We start from the raw sequence: 23891 nt of genomic DNA on the forward strand, positions 1-23891 counted from the left end.
CCATTTCATAAAGTGTGGCAGAAATAGACACCATTTAGTAGCAGATCAAATTATTCCCAAATAGTTTTATAAACATTTAGTCTAGATTTTTTTTTCACAGGGGAGGGTATGAGAAGAAGAGGTAAAGTTGAAACGTAGAGCAGTAGTTTAATTAAAAATATTATAGAGAGCTAGTTACAACTCATTTAACATATATGTGAATGAGAATTTTTTTCCTTTTTTTCTGATGAAAATAATGCTTTTCACTTGTCTGTATTTCAGACTATGCTAACTATGTTTGGTGTTCCCAGTTAGCTCTCATTAACTTGGATTTAACTGTCAGGTGGGCAGGACCTAAGAGAACAGGGACCCCAATTAAAAGAATAAATGGCCATGCAGCAAGCTTTGTAGTTAAGAATTTACATTGTATTGTATCGGAACAAATCCTGCCACAGCCATAAGTTCTTATTTTCATTGTCAAAGTCAGCTAATTACAATGTTAATGCACGGTAGAAGGGGTGCCGTCTATTTAGACAAGGTACTTCAAAAGGATTTTATTATTGTTATTGTAGTTATTATTAAAGAGCCTGCCCATGCTTCTTTCTTAAATTTTCCTTTCTGGGAAAGTCCTGAAGTGTGATTCTTTGTTTGTCTTCGCAAGCACAATGCAATCTCACTTTCCAATAAATATACTTATTTTTTTCTCCTTAGAAAAAAATACTAAAAAGAGCATTGCAATATTTTGGACAGTTTGTGTCCTGCCCTACAGTAGTGTCCAGGGACTGGGGCTGTGTGGGTTTTTTGTTTGGTTTTAATACAAATAGCACCTGCTGATGCCCTTTGTTTATAAAGGTTTAAAAATATGAAGGAGTCTTTATTGTTTAAAGCTTCAATACTACTGGTCTGAATTGCTTCACTGTAAAGGCTTCTGTGTTTTTGAGAAGGCAAATGACCAAAGTCCCTTGATGGAACAGTGGAAGAACGAGGCATGGATATTTAGGTGGCCTGTCAAGACTTTCTGCAACTGGCCACCTGTTGCTTGGGTAGCTATTAGAAGACAGACACAGGGCAGTCGGAGGCTAAGTTGCTTTTTTCAGTATGGATATCCGTGGTGGTAACTTCCGTGGTGACGGTAATCATCTTGGTAACCTTCCTGGTATCCCTGGTGGTAGCTATGGTAACCATACCCACCATACTCATCATCTGGGCACTGCATCCCAAGCGATTGCTGAATTGTCATTTCCTGTCGTCGAAGCTGCATGGAATCAATCAGATCGTACACAATCGCCATAGACCACATTGGAGAAGGATACCAGGATTTGACGTTTCCATCTTTCCCAACTAGAAGCATTGAGAAATATTCTGGGCTAATTTGGAAATAATTTCGAATGTCTTTCACCAAATTAGCTGGGATATCTTCTCGGTCTACGGTAGAGCTTCCTAGAAAGTGATCACATAAAAACAGCATTGATATTTTGTTTAGGCAATGATGGTGGTTTGTAGGTTACGCAAGTTGGCAACATGGGATAGGGTACAGCCCAGTAGTTGACAGTGTAAGATTCTTGTCATTTACAATTTCAGGGTTTCCTAGTTCTGAAATGAAACTGCTGCACTGTGAGCTAAAGATGTATTTTTAGCAGTTTTGTTAGGTTGAGTAAACTTGCCTTTATTCTCTAGGCTGAAGCTAGTAGAGTGTGGCACACCTTTTTGTCACCCAACATACATGCACTTCTTCGGCTTCTATGCAGCTTGGGTCACTGGTTCACATAATGCAGAAGGTGTATGTGAAAAACAGTCACTGTGAAAGAAATCACTGGAATTGAAGTGTGATAGTGTGAAGAATTTCAGGATGAATTTGCTCAGTCATAAATAGCAGTACAGAGCCTCACTCATGAACTGTTATTGATATGTGAGATAAGGGACATGGTAGATGTCATGTCCACTTTAAAATACATGTTCTAGCACAAATCTGGTGAACTCCGGGCTTGTAAATGTGAAGTCTGTGCTGGGTAAATGAGTAGAAAGTATAAGACAGCTAGGATCAGTGGACACCTCTATTTTTATGTATATACACACACACATAGCCATATGCATAGTTGGCTTGGCAACAGGACTCTTACAAAGTGGCCTTAAAACTTATTGAGGTTCTGTGAAGGAGGTCAGCAAGCAGGTAGCTAAGGGCTGTCTGGCTGATGCAGGCTATGTGGATTTCCAGAAGGCTTTAAAAGGAACTTTGATAGCTTGGTTAAAAGGCAGAAACAAGGTGGGAGCAAATGACCAATTCCTGGAGTGGAGGGAGGTCACCAGTGAAGTCCCATGGTTGGTTGTGCTGGGACTGGTGCTGCTCAATGTGTTTGTGAATGACGTGTAAGGTATGAGCGTGGAGGTGAGGAATTGTGTTGACAGTGTGGAGATCCTCAAAGCTGTAAGGGCAGTGGATGATTGTGAAGCATTGCTGAAGACCCTTGTAAGTCTGTGTGACTGGTCAATAAAATGATGGAAGAAATTCTGTTCAGATAGAAGTAAAATGATGCACATGGTGAGAATTTTGCTAACTCCACATAAGAAATGGTGAAGTCTGACCATTACCACTTAGCAATGAGAACTTAGGGCTGTGAAAGAGAGTTTCATGAAAGGCTAGTTCAGTGTTCCCTAGTGGCCGAGACAAAACATGTTATAAACCATGAGGAAAATAATAAAAACCAAACCAGAGTATTATTATGCCATTATGGAAATCTGTTGTTTGTGTGCATCTTGAACACTGCATGCAATTCTGGTTCTCTCACCTCAAAAAAATATGGTAGAACCGGGAGGAAAAAGTCGGAAAGGCAACAAGGTTCATCATAGGTTTGGAATAAATTCTGTATGAGAAATGACCAAGTAAGTGAAGACTGCTTTCTGTAAAATAAATGGGTTGGGGAAGGTCTACAGGATAGTGAATGTCACTGCAGGGATGGATAGGGATTAAATGTTTATCTTTTGTCCCCACACAAGAGATGAGGGTTGTCAAACAGATATAGGAGCCATGTTCAGGAGAAATAAGCAGTACCTTGCAGATCTGTAGAGGTTCTCACAGGAGGACACATGCTAGGAGTTAATGTGAATTCAAGGGGAGATTAGACAAATAAATTGAAAAGAGATCAGTTGATCTTCAGATATAGGAACTGTAACCAAGGTCATGAAGTCCTTCAGTGAAAAGTAAGTGGAGGCTGCAAGAGTGTTGATGGAAGTATGGTGTCTGCATCCGCTGTTGATATTCTTAGGCATGGACGTATGTCTATATGTGGTAGAAGGACCAAGATGCTTCAATGTACAGAGCTGCAGGAATGGCAGTGGGATAAATAAGCCCCTTCCTGTCTTTGTCCCTCCACTGTTGGAGGCGGTCGTTGGGATTAGGTAGTAGAGGAACCTGTAGCATTTGAAATGCCCCCCCGACAGTGAGATATCCTAAGAATAGCTATGTGAAGTAGCCTGCTGGGATGCAAGCGGAATACTTAAAGGGGGGTTGTAAGAAAGACTGAGAAAGACTTTTTGCCAGGGCCCATAGAGTAATGGTTCTAAAATGGAAGAGGGTAGATTTAGGTTGGACTTAAGGAAGAGGTTTTTTAGGATGAGAGTGGTGAGACACTGGAACAGGTTGCACAGAGAAGTTGTGGATGCCCCATCACTGGAAGCCTTCAAGGCCAGGTTGGGTGGGGCTTTAAGTAACTTGATCTAGTGAAAGATGCCCCAGCCCACAGCAGTGGGGTTGGACTCGATGATCTTTAAAAGGTCCTTTCCAGCCTGAACCATTCTATGAAGATGAATGAGGGACCGATATAAGAGAAGCTGCTGGGTCTGTGTTCTACTAGCACTGCAAACTCTTGAGCATGTAAAAGTCACAGACATCCCCTTGTCTTTGACAGCAAGGCAGGCAGAGGAGTGTATTTGGGACTGTATGTTTAAGTGGGAGATAAAGATGTGAGGTGACTTCCAGGTGGTATTTGGGCTTTTCTGTCCTGAAGAACCTATATAATGTTTAGCACAGGAACACCAAGAAAACTTACGGTTTGCTTTTGTGTCTTCTTGTTTCTTAAAAGAAACAGAACAAAAGAGAAAAACACAGTCATATCCTCTAAAGAAATTACAGCAAAGAAACACCCAGCACTATGTAATGCCCTTCGTGGGTAGTACTGAAGAAGCTGGAAACAGTCACTTACCATTAATTGGATACAACTCTAAGACACCACCAATGTCTTCTCCAAGTCCTAGCAATTTGAGGATAGTTATATGGCGCAGACCTGTGGAGGAAATTAAGGAGGTTTTGTGTCAGACTGGGGCTTTCTGCTTGTTCTCAGGCAGATTTCAGTTTAAGCAGCCAGGTCTGTACATGCTAAATTAGGGGCCAGTCTCAGCAGCCCTCTAAGCAGAAGAGTTACTGATTCCTCTAGAGCCTCTGCCAGTCATATCACCTGTCCAAAACATAGGGATAAACTAGTGTGTCAAATAAATGTGATATCAGGTGCATAAAAGCTGTTGCTAGCATCCCAAGGACAACATAATTTGGTGTAGTTCTGTAGCATAGGGATACAAGCATCAAGCACACCAGTAAATTACAGAGGCCATTCCTGAAATTCAGGATGTTTCTGCAGTGTTTTGTTCACTAGTAAAGCTTTTACTTGTCATACACACAGCAACAAAGTATTTAGAGGCAATATTACCTATCACAGTTAAACTCCAAATGACTGTGGGGAATGGCTTAGGACAGGCATTCACTCCTTTCACTTTTTCTCGGGAGAGGCTTGCACTGTTGCCTCTGCTTTGAAGAAAGACCTTAGGGGCTGTAGAAACTGTTTGTGCAACATGAATCTGTACAATCTACAAAATCTTTGGTTTAACTGTTTTTACAACTTGGAGATGAGATACTTGGAAACGTAGCACTTAGTTAAAACACCCATTGAGGACAAATACTTCAGGAACTAACTGGATCTCCTTCAAGCTGTCCCTAACAAAGGGTGTGGAGAATTAACTGGTTTGGCTACATCCCATTCTTCAGAAAGCATTTTACAGTGGTCCACGTCACAGTTTACTTTGGTAGTTACCAAATGAGATGATGCTGATGCTCTGAATGAAAGTGAGGTGATTATGAATAAACAGTCAGCGTAGCAGTGATACTGTGCAGATCTCCAGGCATAATTGAAATGTATTGAAATAGTGGCTTTTGAATGGAACCTGTTACAGTCTGTTGTAGGAGTCAGGTCTAGGCCCTGTGTGGTACTCGCATTGCTAGGAACCTAAGTTAATGAGTCTCTCAGGGTTTCATAATGGAAAGGCAGAAGAGTGTTTCTGGGTCTTGCTGTAAATTGCCTTCTGGAGGAGCCCATCTCTCTCCACTGACTATGTAGCTGGATCTTAAGTACCTAATTAGGAGGCTGGGACGGTCCTTATTGGGTTAAAGTGGCTTCCATGAATGTTCTTACAGGTTTTGGCAATGAAGCAGGAAGGAAAAGGAAAAAAAAGAAACTGATGTCAATGCACGTCCCTGATACCTGGTCCAGTTCAGAGCTGTGCATAAGAGGATCTGCCCTGCCTAAAGCCTTGTTGTTACGTCATTAATTTGTGCAGTAAGCAAAAGAAAATACTATTGACCTCCCAAAGTACAAGCCCAAAGAGAAGCTTCAGAGTGCTAATCTTTTCTGCCTCACACAAATGATTCCAGGGAACATTTTGTTTAGCTGTCTTAGCTGTCAGGGTATGCTGTACTTGCTTAGCACAGTATTTTCCATTTGTATTTGGAGTAGCTATGGCAAACTTTTCAGTTGTCAGACTCCTCAGACTGTCTAGGGTCAGACTTGAGCAAAGGAATCTATAACATCACCGGGAAGGATGTGGTTTTGGGGATCAAGAGTATAATTTCTTTTGACTCACCAAAATTGCAGGCTTGCCCACTGAGAGCAGCAAGCTGCTGGGAATAAGCCCAGTCCTCATCACTGGGAGCAGAAATCACCACCAGTCGCCTTCTCCATCGGAACCTGGAAAGAGAAGAGAGTGTGACAGGGCACAGTCATGACATGTGACTTGAGCTCTCTCAGCATTTTTGTTCTTTGCAGTCTGAAATATGTCATACATCTCACAACTTCTAAGTAACAGCTGGATGGGAGATCTTCCCAGTTCTATCCATCACTGGGAGAGGGTAAAGCCTGTTTTGAATTTTACAACTCCAAAACTCTCAAGGAAACATCTGCAGTTTTGCTGCTTTGCCAAACAAACACTGCAAAGCTTATGATCTTTGCTCAAAGCCCCCTTCAGTAGTTAAAACAATGCTGTGGAGTGTATATTGAAGGGGAAAAAAGATTCCTGTAGAATTCCTCACTTGACATGTAGCTTTTACGTCATTCACCACTGCTGGAACTGCACAGTTATTTTGCAGTCCAAGGGCTGTCTGAGAATTAGGGTGTATCTTCATTTCAGACATAACTCATACTTCTGTGTAAATATTCACTGGCCTCTTTTTTTCTGTACCACACTTGCTCAAAATACCTTTAGCATGGCTTTAAATCTGAGCTTGTTTGTATGTGTGCAGCTGTGTGAGCTTGTGGCTATATAAGGCATGCATGGGCAATTAAATAAAAATCAAAGATTTATCTTATATGGGATGCTCCACCTAACCAGTCTTTTGCACAAGAAGCACCTTCCGTTGTCCTCCCAATGAAAGGCAATGCCATAAGGACACTTGAAACCTTTAAAATTTCTAACTGTAGGGGTTTTTAATACTCTCCAAACAACCCCTTTTTTGAATAAAGGTACTTCTCCATTAAACCTAACTAAATCAGATTTAAAGGAATTTGCAAAGCTGCAGGGATATTTTTATAGCAGGAAATGATCTTTTAAATGGATGCAGATGTTACTCTGTTATAATAATAGCCTGCCTTTCTGCAGCACCTTGGGAAGATCTCAAAATAAAGGCTAATGTAATGGATCAATTCTGTTCCACTTGAGAGAAGCAGAAAATATGGTGGGACTTGCTCAAAGTCACAGAAGAAGTCGCTGAAAGAAAAGGGGATGACAATGTCTTTGTCTTGTTGACCGTCTGATACTGCATGTATTTTTAGAATTAAAAAAGTGAATCCTCAAAAAAGCAAAGCTCCCCAGCTTTAATCTTGCCCAGGAGGAACAGCAAAGACATGGGCATGTGTATACAGGTACGTGAGTAGGAATGAGAAGCGTTAAGAATCACGTATGTGACGTAAGGAAAGGGGGAAAATTTCATGCTGTTATTCTGAAAATGGGGGAAAATAATCTTTGTGACATTTTGTATAGCAAAAAGACCTGGCTGCCTATAAACAATGACCGAGAATGTAACCATTAGATCATATTTTGCCTAGAGCATAAATCAGGATGGAATCTTATCTGTGAGCTGCTTTAAGATACTCTCATTCCTTTCTGGTTTTTTGAGTATCTCCTTTGGAGGTGCACAGAGCTGAAAAGGGTTGAAAGCTGTTCAAGCTGATTATTCCCTGCCCCAGGCAATTCCTATACGTAGTATGCTTGTTTGGGGCTACATCTTACGGAGAAATTAATTCAGTTGGTCCTTCACATTAGTGATGTACATATTTATGCCTTATTTCTGACGTCAGAATCCACAGGCCAGTGCTGCTGTCCTGACAAATCTGCCAGGCCCTTCCCTGTGTGCGTCCTTTCTTCCCCTTCTACCTATTTTGCATCCTGTTCTTGTTTGTGAGCCCAGACAGCAGGCACAGCCAGTGTAGTGTCTTGGTGTTACAGGGACACCACCACCACCACCACCCCTCCTCCAAGGATCTTCTCCTGATACATGTGGGTTTTAAGCATTACTCAAGGCAGCTCTGGCTCTCATGGTCTCCTTTCACGCCAGCCAGGCCTGTTAAGAACAATATTTGCATTATTATAACTGACGTCCCCAATGAGCAACACCAGGGAGATGATGCCAGGACTCTTATTCAGCTGGGAAGATAATCTTGGACAAAGCTGGAATGAATCTTGCTGGGAAGCTGAGGAGTTAATATGGCTAGTGAAGTCCACCCGTTATTTAAAGCCTGATGCTTGTTTCACAGATGACAAATGCATTTTGTGCAGCAGCAGCTCTGTTTATAGATGCAACATTCTATGCTTTTCCTGGCTGTTTTTCTAATGTATGTTTATTACTAGGGCTGTTTGCAAGCAAAGAAGGATAGGGGGCCTGTCAGTTTCCAGCATACAAGCTCTTTCTTGTGTTGGTCAGCTGTTTCCAAACTGTGGTTCTTCTTGGTGGTCTTGAAGATGAATCACTGAGACCTAAACAGGAGGTGGTGAAGTGGGTGGGGTGGCTGTTGTTAAAGGTTCTCTTTCTGTTGAAGTGGCCATTGAAGTTTAAAATGTTTATGAATCAACAACCTACTCATTTACCTGTTGCTCCTTTCCCCCCTCAAGTCATAATCCATCATGCCACCTCAGTTACTTTTATAGCCATCTGGCATTAACAGTGTATTCCCATGGATTCTGATAGTAGGTGAGGAGGATGCAGTAGTAACAGGTAAAGCCTAGAGTGGTGGACTAGCCCATTATATTTTCATGTAAATTATCCTGTAACAGAGAGGGCTATAGCTGCACAGCTCTTCTGTGGATCTGAATTCCCACAGTCCAGACATGTTTATTGCCTGGAATTTAGGACTCGCAGGTAGGGTAGTAACATGGCATATAGAGATTGCATAAACAAAACTTGTCTTTCTGCAGAAGGTCTCTCAAAGATTTTGCGAGACATCTGCAAGACCTTTAATAATATGCAAGACTAATACTGGCAAAGACCAGCTGTTACCTCAGGCAGGGTAAGGAGGAAGTTACAGATAACTAATTACTGATTTGAGCTACATGGAAGTGATCAGAATGGAATTAATGAGATTGTGATGGTTGATGATTGAAACACATAAAGACTGTGCTTCATACATTCCAAACACTGATCTAACATCTGTGAATTAATCCTTATTTGTTCTTCTAATGGAAATCAGTGTTATTACCTCCATGTCATGAAGAGGGTACTGAGGTGCAGAAAGTTAGAGTCCAAAGAGTGTGCAGTCGGTCAAGAAACACAACGTGCATCCTGACTTCCAGTGTTCTCTACAAGATTGCATGCAGCTATGGCTACATTTCTGTATTTGCTTAACATTGTAAATCGAGAAATCTGTATTTTAAAAATCACAGAAATAGTTGGATGGGTGTTTTTCCAATAAGACAATAATTATTAGAACTAGCAGTAGGTAAGAACAGAAGGTAATACCTGGATAAGAAGCTCTCAAGGGATTGCTTCTTATCTTCTTTGCAGACAATACCCTCTTTTTTCTGTCTTTCCATGTCTTTAATTCGTGACTGGAAGGTGTCGATCAAATCAAACACAGACTTCATTGCTATGGGTACTTCATAGTATTGCTGTTAAGAAAAAAGAACAGGTGGATAAAAGGATGCATGTATTAGCAGCCTTTCTGCATGTATCACAGCACTGTAGGATATATAGAGATTCAAGTATTCCTATTTACACATGAGTAGCAAGGCCTAAAACAGATTAGAAACCATGGAAAAAACTCTTGGTTATGCAGTCAGACTGCTCTTTGGAAATGGCACATTTTCAGTATTTGTCCAATGTGATAAGGCCAGGCCATTGCGGGCAACGAATTGTCATAATATTCTTTTGTAAGGCCATTCAACTAGTGCATTGTCCATATGCAATGTGCTGTCATCCCATTGAGCGGACAAACTATGTGTTTTAGAATGCCAGGTACTACATTAAAACCCCTGCCAGTGGGGGTCCTGTTCCTATGGTGTCAGCTCACCACCCCAGAAGAAACCCACAATTCCCAAATTCCCCTAACCGCAGAAAATGAAGATAGCTACCTAATCCCTGAAAATTTCTTTTGCTGCCCTTTTTCTTGTCCTCCAGCAATGACCAAGTCCTACATTAGTCTCTTATGTGCCTCTCATGCAAGCCTGCAGTGTAATTTCCTGAAATTTTTTTCAGGTTTTTTCATGTTTTTCCAATGCTTTTTCTTTCAAAGAATCTGAAGCCTCACCTTGACCTTCATGTCAGTGTCTGTCAACACCATGAAGAAGTCATTGTAGGTCATCCCATACTCTTTCCTCAACTCACTGATGAGCTGCTGGTCCACAAGATCTTCATCCTCTATCACTTTCATGGGCTTTTCATTGTCTTAATGTGAGACAAAGGAGACATAAAAATAGTCATGGAATCACACAGCACTCTGTCTTTAATTTCACCTTGAAAGAAAGGGGAAGATTAATTTCCCAGAAGCCCTCTTCCTGCTGCATAGGCAAGATATTAAAAAACATCAGTATGGCACTATGGCTTTCAACTGTCCAGTTTTCAATCCCAGTATTTTTTTTTTAAATCAGTCTATCCTAGGGCACATGCACTTCAGTATTCAACATTTCTACTTGCTTTTGAAAAATCTTGGTTGCCTGCTCTCTCCTGGAAGGATCTTTCAATATGCTTATACATCTATATGCATGTACTAATTATTTCCCCAGCTCCTGAAATGCAGCCACTTTTGGAATAGGAAAATAGAAACTGTTCAACAATTTAGGACAGGAGATGGAAAGCACCATATCCAGATGAAACAGCACAGAGAATTTGGGCCAGTAAAATACAGCTAGAACAACTTGAGGTTGGCCAGGACACTAGAGTTAATCTCTCCAGTCTTTAAAAATTACATGGGAGGTTTAGTGAATATAAGAAACCAGAAACTGTTTATTGTGTCTTGAATACTGCAGTCCTAGCTCTTCAGCTCTCTCTACATACCCTGCTGTGGCACTCCTCCATGTGCTTGCTGATGCTGATTTCCCATTCTAGTACTCTGACAGGAAAAAACTTAATTTTGAGAATGATTTGTACCTACTCACTGCTGTAGCCTGAGAAAACGTTAAGAAACGCTGGAGGAAAAAAAGACCTCTGAAGACTGAGATTTGAAGCATGTACAAGACAAGCCTGTGGAGGTACTGACGTTCCTTACTTCCCCTGGAACCAGGGTGTAGGGCCAAGTCCTGAAAACCTACGTGTCATCAGCTCAGCCTCAGCTCTAGCATCCAGCATGGTGCTATACAAGTGCAACAGTGCTGGAACAGGCCTCCGTATGCAACTGTGGGCCTGGAAAGCTAAAGACACGCTAAATCACACAGAAAGCAAAATGGCAACTGGGCACTAATGAGCTGTCTACAAATGTTACTTGCTTATGCCCTATGACACCACTATGGATATAAATATTCATATTATCACATAGAAATCCCAGCCACGGCTTAAATGACCTGCCTGAAGTCAAACAGACACAACAGCTGATCAGGAGCTAGAATCCAGAGGTACAACTTTCCAGTCCCCTGCTCCACAGGGGCAGTTGAGTGCACAGCAAGAGGAAAGATTTGATTCATTATACAATAGGCATTTTAAGTAATTTTCTAAACATCCATAGTCTTTAAGGAGCATACTGATTTGATTCAAATTTTGCAATAGGTCCAATCTGTGTAAGAGACTGAAAGAAACTTCTGAAATAAAACTTTGGGAAAATGTCTGAATCGGAATGTGACCTTTAGGTTTCACACCTTGGACCCACTTTTTACAGAAAAAAAACCCAAACCGGCACACATTAAAATTTGATTATACTAATCAAGCTATAGACATAATTTATATGGTTTTACATGGTTATATGCACCTTAGTTGAAAATTTTGTAAAGGATTATAGGCAATGTTATAAATTCCCCATTGGGTGTGTTGCTGGGTGTGCTGATTAGTTATTCACTTTGTAAAACATATGTAAATCGTGCATCAGTGCTTCATAAGTAAGATTTACATGTTACTAATGGCAAGCATGACCATTAGAACATAGACCAAAAATTCGTACTTGTGCCTGCAAACAATTCCCTACAAAAGCAAAGACTATCTTATTGGCCTGTATGGAGGTAGAATAATGCAAGAGATGTTAGCATGAAATGTGATGGAAAACATCTGTATGGTGCAGTACCTTAGACCAACTGACCCAAGGCGCTCTTCTGCTTTAAAGACTGTAGATACCAATGTGAAGACAGTGCTTTAGAGTTTCATTGTTAGGAGGTTTTTCTTTCAAAACTTAGAATGTAAAGAAGAAAATTAAATGACGAGTGGTACAGAAAAGTTTCAGGGGAAAAAAATAATGACACAAAGGCTGGCCTGCCTTTCAGATTTGGAAGTGATTTTTAGGGATAAAAAAAAAAAGTTAATCTAATCACCTCTTTCCAATTCACTACTTGTCCCTGACTTCCACCTCATAAAGGACATCTGGGATCAGCATGAAGAAAAACAGGAGTTGAGACTGGCTGCTGCTACCCATGAAGTCCTCACTCTCTTTGTTCTTTCTGGAAAGGTCACTGAAAGAGTTTGGAAACTTTTCTCCATACAACTTTAGCAGCTAGACAGGCTGGGAAGATGAGTTAGTCTTTACAAATCAATCAAATGAGGTTGCAAAGAAGTTCGGCACTTTGTTGTAGCAGTACAGTGGCCTAATAGATTAGGCATTGGCTTTAATGGTAAGGTAGGTAGCCTGGGGCTGGTGTTTAGTTGACTAAAGCCCTGTTCCAATGAGCTGGGGTAAAGAGACCACATGGCTAACTCAGGGTGAAGAGAATACCTCTGCAGCGACACTCAGCTTTTGTGTCATTCCAGTGGGAAACTGGGAGATGCTCTTTGGTTTCACTATGAGCTGATCTTGACCAAACAGCGTTAATGAGCTCTCTTTCATTAACTACTAAATGTGTTTGAAATTTCAAGTGAAAAGTCCTTTCTGTGAACTTTTCTGTTGTCGTCATTTGTATCTCAGTCCCAAGATGCAGCACTACAAGTAGACCTCATCATGCTGGGTGCTAAGGCTTCTCACTACAGCATAAATACTGTGAACAAAACATTTCTTAGGAGCTTTTGCTGCCTCTGGTGCTGACAGAGTGAGCCATGAAGAGGCCGTGAAAGCAGGAAGGATAGAGGAAAAGGAGAGGTAGAATAGAACAATGTTTGTATTATTTAAACTTTTTAAAAAGCTCAGGATTTGGTGTTTTGAGAAAAAAAAAGTAAGGTGAACTTCATGTAAGGTTTAACTTAACACTCTTCTAAGACTCCTGCTTTTCTTCAACAAGTTTATTCCTTCTGTGAGAATTCAGCTGTTATATACATTTGTGTGGTTTGGAGAAAGTTTGGGTGTAGGTTAAGTTTGGAACAGGCTGAAAGAGTATGGTCTATGTCAGAGTGAATGTCTGTTTATTAGCCAGACTGGAGCTAAATATAATCCTAAACAGTACACTGACAGGCAGATGGGTCTAGGTACACAAAAAGTGACCTTGAGTAACCATGGCCTCGTGGAAAATCCTGTACTGCTCCAGATTTGTCAAGGAGGTGCACAAATGGACATTCTGGCAGGATTCGTGACTCACTGTCCTCAGGGACACGAGGCTCCTGGTCCCCTGCTAGGTCCTTTCCCAGGCCCAGCTGGAAGCCAGAAGTAAATCTGTGGTCTTCTGGCCTGTTGGATGCCAGACCTGAAATACCCTGGAGGTGGTGTGGTCCTGAGCTTTCTTTTCCATCACACATCTCTTCACAAGGTCTGGTAAAACCAGATGAACTTCCAGAGGAAAGATGTGGTGGACTTACAAGCAAAACTAGCAGCTTTTGTACTGTTTCTTTGCATTTGTCTAGGGAAGCATTTATGGTGGTGTTAACCTTTAGGCGAAGACAGCAATGAGGTTATTTACATGATTCAAGAAACACCTAAGCTTAAGTGCTTTGCTGGACTGGGACCTCAAGTCTTTGTCCAAACCTTGCTGTTATGAAAGGAAAAGTTCTCACTGGCTTTGGTGGGTTCTTCCCCAGAACTTGAACACGGACACCAGTTGTTTCGAAGTTGCCTAAGAGAGATGGATGCCCAGTGTCACCTGTCTATATGGGAAATCTGTATGTAAAGAAGGTGGTACTAAATATGGCTGAATGAGCTGCTTTTCAAGTCCTTCATAGTCTGATTTATAGTACTTCCAAACCCTCTGGCTTCAGTGAGATGAACCTCTTTACAATAGCTAGCAATAAGTAATTGCACTGATGGGTGTCTTGCTCTGTGGGTAAAGAGAGGCAATAGGACTTCAAATGATAAACCTTTTAATATCAGGTATGCTGGTGCAAATTTGTAAGGTTGTCCATACCTAGAAGCTATGGTTGAAATCTTCTAAATTAATATTTGTCTACCAGTACAGAGGGGAAAATTCTCCTGAACCTTCCCTTACTGTGGAGGAGAATATATACTTTGTGAACATCTCAAAATCAGCTCTTAAACCTAGGAAAGCTGATCCTGGGTAGGAAAGCAACTCACAGCAAGGGGTCTAACTATCACGCTTCTCTCTATCCTGGGTTTAGCCAGTCTGTGCCCTGAAAAATGAAGCTTTTTGCATGACCTTGTGAGGAGTGCAAAGGCATGAGAAAATGTTATATGGCAGAGTGAGGAGATAATGATGTTGAACTTCAAAATAGGATTAACTCGGGCCAAGTTTTGAATATAATCTCAAACAGTTCCCTTCAGCATTTCCTGCCCCCAATCTCCTCTCTATGACAACAGCCAGTTTCTTTCAACAGTGTTTAAATCGTGCTAGCTAGTATCTAGCCACCCACGGCTGATGTCCTGCAAAAACCAAGGGTGGAGGGGCATTGTATTAAGGCAGCCGTTCAGTTAGACAGTGAGGTTGGTATTCAAGATATTGGTAGAGCTGAGCCTAATTTCTTCTTTCTGTCCCATGCCCTCATCACATTTTTCTGTCTTTTCACTGTTTCACTGTTTTACTGGCTTTAAGAATCCCAACAAAGAAAGCCGAGGGTGCTCAAATTACAGCACTGGAAGCCTAAACATGGAAAATACCAGAGACGCTCATGTAAATACGGAAGGGGTGTAGCTGGCATGGAAGCAGGAAAGGATTTGAAAATGCAACTGGACCACAACAAATGATCTTGCTTAGATCTTGACCCAAGCTGGGGGGATTTCTCCCTTTGCTGTCTGTATTGTGCCTAAGAGATGGAAAGAAATTATTTAAAAAAAAAGAACCTAGCTGGAAGTGGTCAATTTTCATGCTGCTGTTGTTCATGGTGCCAAAAATTGTAATGACTGAGATCTTCCTCGTTGCCATCTTGCAGAAGCTTTCCAGATATTCATCTCGCTGCTGTACATACATGGTGTTGTCCGCCTTGGGGGTCGTAATCAGCTGGTTGGTGGCAGAAACAAAAGAGCTTGTTTAGTATAAGGAATTAAATAGATGAGTATTTTACTGAAGGAGAACTAGTCACTGTCCACAAACTGGGCTTTCTTTTCCATAGAGCTGTTGACAGCTCTGTAGTCTTATTTTATTTATTTGTGGTTGAAGTGTACCTTTATGCCCAGGCCTGTCCCAGAGGTGTTCAACCAGCCACAGGAAAACTTTAGGAAGCACGGCCAGCTGGTGGCACCAGCTCCTCCGCTGCCTCTCTACAGTGCTGACAGAAGAAATGGCACTGGATTTTACAGAAAACCATGTACTCTCCTATCATCCCTTGCACAGTTGGTGCCACCAGGTGTCCCTCACAGCCTTCAGTGGTGCCATGAATCTAGGATTCCCTCCACTCACTAACAGTGGGAACACTGGGAACATGGCAGCTGCTCTGGCCTCATCCCGTTGTCCAGGCAGGGCTCCTCGTGGCTGTTTTGACTGTCAAGGGGTGAGTACAGCTAGGGCTACACAAATACTTATGTAACTGATGCCCATACAAGAAGACCTTGAAAAGTTGCTAAGGCCACTGTGACCTCATCTAAAAATTGCTGATTTAGCTTTTGTTTGTTCTAAGCCACTTTGATGTCTTATGGGACTTGTATTTGCTGAGAAGGCATGGTTATGGGGGAAGAGAGGAGGAACAATTGCAATAACAAAAGTATAAAAATCTCTACAGTTTATAGTACATATCTCAAAGCTTCCTAACAAATTGCAAAGATTTAACTTTTAAGAAGTTTGAAGTACACAACTTAGATCCTTAATCAATGACTGAGACGCAAATATTCCAGGGAAGGTGTGTGTGTAACAACATGCAGTGGTCCTATACAGCAGTTTCCAGCAGAAGGTGAAGGTGTATGCCACAGCTCTAGCAATGTAATCATTCTAACTGGCAGCAGTGAACTGCATTCAAACACCTGCCACCAATCCCCCAAACACAAACGGAGTTGAAATCTGGGTCCAAATTTTACGGTTTAAGGTCATAAATAATCACCAGAATCCTTCAATTGCAAACTTACATTTTCATCTGTAACAGGTGCAATCATCTTCTAGCTGCTTTCTTAAGTTTGTAGGGCCTGGAGGCTAATTTTTATTATATACTCCTTATAAATCCAGTTCATCAATGTGTTGAAATGTAAGAGCATTTCTGGGCTTATAAGATCTCACTCATTTATGCAAAGGCCCCCTGGCGTGACTACAGCATTGGGACATGAAGGTGAGTGAGAGTCAGACACAAAGAGGATTTGATTTCTGGTGCATAACACATACATGCTTTTAAATTTCACAGAAATGCTTCAAATGAAAAAAGGATCAGGAAAAGGATTTGAGGACTGAGATCAAAACCAGACCATTGACTTGTATTGTCCTGCTAGTTTTGGAGGCTGTAAGCAGGAACGTGCAGTCAAGTCTGAATTTGATCTACTTCATCAAACCTTGTAGAACAAAGCAGGGAGCATTTAAGAGGCAATGCTAACTTAAAATCAAAGCTTCGTGCTAGGACTGTTTTAACCCAGGTGGTATATACACTGTATCTATCTGCATTTGCATGCACACGTGTGTATGTGCATGTGCATATATGTGCATGTGGGTATAAATGGAGTGTTATATATAAACTGTCAGTCTGCATTTCATGACCACAGAAAATAAACAAAAAACCCAAACTAGTGAGCCAAGACTTCTCAACATTTGTAAGACTGCAATAAAAGCCCCATTATAGAGAGGTGGGACTGCTGGACTCAAAGCTATATGTTTTTTCAGTTTCTGCAGCTGGATCCTATATTTGTCATTGATTGAACTTAACCCAGAATAGCCTTCAAAATTCTTGATGTTTGAAATTCACACAGAAATCTGCAATCTGAAATCCTTAACGATGAGTAGGTCTTAAAAACCCACGTCTCTCTCACAAGACTTTCGGGAGAGGACTGAAACAATGTCCTTGGGAGCCAGTCTATTAAAGCAGCTGAAGGGCAAAAGTATAGCAAAGCAATGGGGAATAACTCAGGCAGAGCCACTTCTGCAGCAATGTGGGCAAATTCTCTAAAGAGAGAATTTGAAGACTCATGAATGGCAGAGTTCATCTAGCAAGAAGGACTGACCCTAAGGGAGCTGAAGAGTTTGATAAGAAGGGATGCAAATAGGCATGTGTGTGGATTCAAAGAAACATAAGACATTCCTTGTTTTCCATAAGTATCTTGTGTGGCAAAGAGATAGTAGAGTTCAGCCTCTGCTTTTACTAATGACCAAATCAAAGCTATTCTCCAAGAAACTTCAGAGCAAGCAAGCTGAGGGTGGTATTAGATACTGGAAAAGTGAAGTGCAACGTGGCATAATCATTTGTCTTCAGTGAATTTTGGCCTGACAACCTGAGATTGTGCAACTCTTTTCTTGGAGATCCAGCTGAGAGGTGGCCTAGTATCAGAAGGTTCATGTTTCGGACCAGCCTTTAAGTTGCCAGGACTGTGTTGGTGTAATTAGTTAGCAGCTGGACATTTGTGAGCTCTGGTTTTGGCTCTTTTTTTCAAATTTGTTTTTATTTGTTCTGATGCTGCATATATTTTGGAAGCCACAACATTGAGATATATGACCAAGTTTCAAAGATCGCAAACTTCGGTGCAGTTTCTCTCTCTGAGCTTTTGAATTGGTTAACTATTAGTTAACAAGTAACTAATAGGCATTATTTGCAGAATTCAGTCAAATTCAAAATTTTCAACTATACGGCTCTTCTCCATTTCCATCATGTTGGGGAATGCAAGTCTGCTAGCTCTGCACAGCCCCTACAGCTGGAGGAACAGGGAGAGGGAGAAGCAAGTTGGCTTCTGCTCAGGTCTGTGAATCATCAGCAGAACGATTAATTAAATTCCAATGGTTGGAATCTTAGTTTGGCATCTTAGCTATTTGTATTGGAATATGGGGCATGAAAGTCAAAGCTATGTTTGTGACACTGACTGTTGGACAATAACTGAAACAGGCCAGCTTACAGTGGAATAATTGCAAGGAACCAGCTCCCCCAATAATATTTTTAAAGAACTGTTTTTCAAAGTGTACCTTTCATGGTATGTGCCATCTGCCAGAAAAAACATTTGTACTACAGCTAAAACTGTTTCCTGTCCCAGGTGAAGTGTTTTTTTAGATAAGTAGTTGGAAAAACATACAACACTATTAAACCCTGGGACAAGTAACTCCAGACCATGCTGAGTTTCTCAGACTTGAAAACTTACCATAGTGTTATAATTTAATAAAAACAGAAAGGGAAAAAAAAACCAAAACAAAATAGAGTTTGCACGGGATCTGTGAAGATGTCTAGGTGATTTGAATGCCAAATTCCCAGCAGAAAGAATAGCAAATGTAACAGTCCTACCTCTGGGCATCTGATCATATGCCTTTGTGCATATCCTCAGACAGACATGCGCTAGTACTGCCAAGCCACCTGGCTTGCTTCCAGTTTTAGGACACCAGCACCAATATAAAACAGGTGTGCCAGCTGGCAGCACATGTTGAGCATCAAAATGTGGTAACATTGGCAAGTACCCCAAAGCGATGAAGGGATGTAATCCACACTGGGACTTCATTTTATCAATCATAACTATACAGATCCAGACACCTAATGGAAACAGAATAATCTGATGGCTATATGGTGGCTCATGGAAGTGACTGGGAAGAGGTTTTAGCCTTGTTCCTGGCTGACTGATGTTCATACTGCATGTAAGATTTCCAATATGAGGCTGCGAAACCTTCCCTGTTGGAAATGATCATTTGGGTCTAGAAATTTTACCTCTTGAACAAAAGCACCAAAAAAGAATAATACGAAACCACCATAAACTTTCTGTTCCACATATTCCTACTAGGAGAGAGATATGAATCAATCGTATGTAATAAGATTCAGATGAATAAGTTACTTACAATGAGCCGCCTTTTGCCTTCAAAATATTCCAGGAGGTCAGTCACTGATTTCCTGGGAGGCTGTAGGAAAGGCTTCTTGTTGGGCTTGGGGAAGTCCTCATTCTCAGTCCTGCTCCCTTTCTTGTTCTTCTTGCTACGGTCTTTCTCCTGCTTGCTCTTTTTCTCAGCTTTGTCCTTCTTGGACTGCTTCTCACTTTTCTGCAGCTTGTCAGGTCTGTCCTTCTTCTTCTTCTTCTCAGATTTATCCATTCGCTCATGCTTCTTTGATTCTTTTCCTTTCTTTGGGGGTGTATTTCCCACTGCAATCTCTTCCTCTAAATGGGAACTAGCAGGCTTGCTCGGGTCATATTTGTCTTCATATTCATTGCTCAGTATCTTTTCTTGGGCCTTCCTTTTTGGTGGTTTAGTCTTAGTTGGTTTGTGTTGCCCTGGTGTGACATTCAGGTCCCTATGGTTATACTCCTTCCTGTCTGTTCGGTTATCTTTAAATCTACCCACATTTGCCTTTGTATAGTGCACTGAGGGAGCTGTTGGGACTTCTGTGAAGCTGTCATATCGGGCAGCTTTGCTTGGTTTCCGTGTGGCCACTGGGTGTTTCTCTGGGTGGCTGTGCTGCCGGTGTCTGCGGTTTACCTTCCACACAGGAGAGTAGAAATCCTCAGATGCTGTGACTCGTGTTGTGGTGGCATCAGGGGCTACTGGCAGCCTGTGGTACTCTGTGGTGGAATGTGACTTTGTGGCCCAGGTCCTCTGCGTGGTGGGGAGGGGTGTAGTAGTTGTTGTAGACCGACTTGCTGTTGTCACTGTGCGGGCGGTGGCATGGGTAGTTGTGGTGGTGGGAGGGAAGGTAGTGGTCCTTACCGTAGGCAGAGGAGTGGCCACCGTGGTTGTCATTGGTTTCCTCACTGTTTTGGTCCTTGTTGGCTGATTATTGCTCCTTCTTGGCTCCTCTTTCCTTGCTGACACTTGGACATGTCCACCTCCAGGGGTAGGCTGCATGCTGCCCCCATTATTGCCTTCCTCAACCACTTGTCCCTCCACCCCAGCTGCTTTGCATGTCTGGATGAAGCCCTTCTGCCTCATCTTCTCAATTTTTCTGATGGGGTTCTGATCAATAACTTCGTACATGGCCTCTAGCCTGACTGGATAAGGATATCTTTCCTCCACCTGCAGAGTTTTCTTCAACAGCACCATGCCAAATTTCCCCTTCTCCAGTTTCAGAAAGCTCATGAGCTTAGGTACAAGGGCAGGATCTAGTGGCTGCTCCAGGATTTTTCCTTCATTCGTTATCCTTCTGACTTTTCCCCCTTCTTCCCCTTCTTCATGGAACAACACAATCTGCTGGATGTGCCTCTCAGCCAGTTCACAGTAAACATCATTTTTCAGCAGGCTCATCATGAGCCGGTAGTAGCCCTCAGAGGCATGGGGGGCAGAAATGACCCACACCCGATTTTTCCCAGCAAAGCTGGCCAGGACATTGGGAGAACTTGACCCTGAAGGGAAGCGTACCACTCGTGACTGTGAGGCAGAGGATATCCCTTCATCCTTAATCATCTCAGACTTGGAGTATTTGGCTGCAGCTGTGAGTCTCTGTACCCGTCTTGTTCTGGTCCCCACACCCCTGGCCTGGGAACGCACTTCCTCTTGCAGGAGATGGGCAGATGTGTTTGGAGGTGCTGAAGAATCCCTCTTAGTGATGGGTTGTTGCGGATTTGGGCTTGAATTCCTCAGGGATGCTCCAGACCTTCTAAGGAGGCTGCTTGGTGCCCTGTAAGCCAGGGGCACTTTCCTAACTCCATGGCTCCCTCTCTCTGCTAGCCTTCTCGTCTTCTCAGAGCCGCATGCTAGCCACGCTGCCCACAGCAGGGCTAAGCTGAGAGCTGGCCTCCAGTTCATTGTGCAATCCGCTTGCAGGGAGGAGGAGAAAGAGAAAGTTAGATGTTAACAGAATTATGGTATCTTGCGCGAATGATAAAGAAAGCAGAGCACAGGCGGGCTAGTTTTTGTGATTTAGAAGTGCTGATTACACCTCAGTCCTGACGTGGTGGCTTTGTACAGTTTACAGTTATTTTTGGAAAAGCACAAAATGGATCATTTTACGCAAAAATGAGATCATCCATCTGTAACATGACTCTGTCTATCCAAAAGGACACTGTGATCTGCATCTTTCTCCCTCTCTCTGTGTCTCTCTCTCACGCTCTCACATACACACATGCAAACATGCACAGAGAAAGTGTCTGGTACATAGAGCAGAAAGCCAAGAATTTGACTTGAGACTTACACTCTCAGGGAAGTTCCCCTTCCAGCGGCAAGGTTTCACGTCTTTTTCCTTTAAAAGGAGAGCAATGCCATACAGCTTTGCTGCTGCCTGGTGATTTATCTTTACGCAGCCCAACAGGTCCCAGAGCCTGTCTGTCTCCCTGTGTATCTTTTAACTTTCTTTCTTCTTCACCTTCTTGACATGCGAGATGAGGTTAGGGGAAATTTTCTTTGGGATCTCTGCTTCTCCATTTACCTGCAGGTCTGGCTTTTTGCTCTACCAGTTACCCGCACAGGCAGGGATTTCATTTAAGAAAAGGGAAATCCCAGCTGCTCTGAGTCTCTCTCTTTTAAATGTCCCAAGCCTCCTTCCCAACTTCTTGCTTCCTCAGTCCCGTTTAGCTCCTTTGTTTCCAGAGAGGAAAGCACCAGCATTAATATATTTTCCAGGCTGAAGAAAAACACAGGAATGTGATGCTGGAAAAAAAGGGACGCTTCCCTTTCCCCTTTCTCCACACTTCGACAAAAGCGAATTGTAAAAGACTCGTCTTTTCTTCTCTTTCCCTTCTTGGCTGGCCGCGGTCCCAGAAATGTCAGGGTAACCCCAGCCCTGCTCCCAGCCAGCCTCAGACAACGGTGGCCACTGGGAATGGGGGAAACTTCACTCAGGATTTAACAGCTCAGCAGAACCCGCCTCCTCCCCACTCCAACACAGGGAGGGAGGAGGAGGAGGAAGGCTCTGGGGGCTGAAACACTGCACAGCATCACAGAGCACTTCAGAGAGGGTGACTCCAGCTTTAACCCTTTCCTTCACACGTCCCAGCTCCTTGGCACTCCCTAACCTCGGCTTTCTCTTTCCTCCTATTAAACAGACACAATCTGGATAAAAAATAGTCCTCCGAGAAGCACATTTCCCCATCAGTGTCAATAACAGCTCTGGTGTTTAAGAGTTATTGTTTTGTAACCCCATTATTTCTGCCTCCTGTTCCCCTTTTCCTTGTTTGTTTGCTTCCTGGGAGTTCTCCAGTGAAATCCAATTTCTCTCTACATTGCAATCAATTTCTCTTTCAGGTCCTCATGTGTGTTGGTATAGTCTTTTCTGCAAACATCATACAGGCATGGCTGTTTGTTAATTTGTAGTTTTTTAAGAGATCGGGATGTTTACTTTATTATTGTATTAAAAGAGATCGGGATGTTTACTTTATTATTGTATTAAAATTAGAGGTGCATGTATTTTCCATGAGTGCACTAAGAGTAAAAAAAAAAGAGAAAAGGTGCAAAAATACCTAAAGTGACATGGGTAAAGACAGGGTCACGTCCTTTGCTCTCCCTTCATGGTGTAAATGACACCATTCTATTGAGCTGACGTAAACTGGCACAGCTATGCTGCCAGCACCTGGTCTTTAGCTGATTCACACTGGCTTCAGTGTGTCAAGCACATTCAGTGCAAGACACCACTTAATTGTAGTTGACAGGTAACACCTAAAAACATACAAGACCTTAATACTACTTTTACTGTTTTCCAAGATTTCATTTATTTACAGAGATGCTGTTAGATTTCCATGATAATATACTGGCTATGACCTCAATTATCTTGGTGGGGGTGGGGGGAAAGGTGTACCTTCTACTTCTCTTGAAGTGAATGTTTCTAGGATAAAAAACTTTATTTTCTTTCTCTCATTCCTTATTTGCTTCATTTTTGCTTTAAGTTGTCCAGCGCACTGATAAACGTTAGTAGTGGTTTTGCTAATATGTGGCCACAGTTTGCATTCTGTGGCCAGTGGTTTGCCCTGGAGGTAGGGGAGGATGCTGAATGCCTGTGCTCACATTAACATGAGTGCAAAAATGCACAGCCCCTCCCAGAATATCATATCCTGCATCAGCTGGGAAGTAAGAGGATCATACCTCTCACAAGGACCACAAAACTGGAGCTCTGCGGAACAAGGGTAAGTAACATTTTCCACTTAAATTAGTGGCAGGTCAGCTGGTTTATTAACCTTGACAAGAAAAAAAAGTCTCTAAACATTACACCTTTCAATGTGACCTTTTAAAGAAAATATAATTCCAAATGTTTTCATTTAAATGTTTCCTCCAGTTTTGCTACAAAGATTAAAAAAGAAGTGACCCTACAAGGCTGAAGCCAAGTATTTAATTTGGGGTAAATTTAATTTTTTTTAAAAAGCTAAATTACCTCAATTTTCTTGTTGGTGCTAGTTTGAAACCGCACAGAAGCAAAACATCATTTATCTGCATAGGTGTAATGAAGCCAAGAAAAACACACTCAGTAATGACAACAAAGGAAAAAAACAGATTTCCTTACTCTCTCTGCTGTTTATCCTATCTAATTATAGATACACTAAAGAATTTCTGTGAGGACTTTGCTTTGCTCTCCCAACCTGATTAAATGTAGCATGCTACAGAATCTGTTTTAAATGTGTGAAAGAGTGGCAGATCAG

The 23891-nt window shown here is 42.0% G+C and overlaps 1 protein-coding gene across 1 annotated transcript; it reads right to left on the reverse strand.

Moving 5' to 3' along the window:
* Positions 1-13: 13 nt before the first annotated feature.
* On the reverse strand, positions 14-22080 carry CCDC80 (coiled-coil domain containing 80). The gene is made up of 8 exons (XM_075106005.1): positions 21458-22080; positions 19177-21083; positions 15081-15237; positions 10038-10174; positions 9251-9399; positions 5887-5990; positions 4179-4259; positions 14-1419 (listed from the first exon to the last, which is right to left on the reverse strand). The coding sequence occupies exons 2-8, from the start codon at positions 21070-21072 to the stop codon at positions 1073-1075; spliced, it is 2871 nt and encodes a 956-aa protein (XP_074962106.1). The 5' UTR covers positions 21073-21083; positions 21458-22080; the 3' UTR covers positions 14-1072.
* Between the last annotated feature and the right edge of the window lie 1811 nt (positions 22081-23891).

This window comes from Phalacrocorax aristotelis, chromosome 1 (assembly GCF_949628215.1).
Source record: "Phalacrocorax aristotelis chromosome 1, bGulAri2.1, whole genome shotgun sequence".
NCBI lineage: Eukaryota > Metazoa > Chordata > Aves > Suliformes > Phalacrocoracidae > Phalacrocorax > Phalacrocorax aristotelis.

What these genes read in the sequence shown, in the direction of transcription:
- CCDC80 (XM_075106005.1), bottom strand. Translation starts at nt 21,072, where the DNA reads ATGAACTGGAGGCCAGCTCTCAGCTTAGCCCTGCTGTGGGCAGCGTGG. An exon ending in AAGGCAAAAGGCGGCTCATT is followed by an intron (nt 15,238 to 19,176) that starts GTAAGTAACTTA and finishes GCCACCAACCAG; the next exon opens with CTGATTACGACCCCCAAGGC. An exon ending in ACACTGACATGAAGGTCAAG is followed by an intron (nt 9,400 to 10,037) that starts GTGAGGCTTCAG and finishes TTTTCTTAACAG; the next exon opens with CAATACTATGAAGTACCCAT.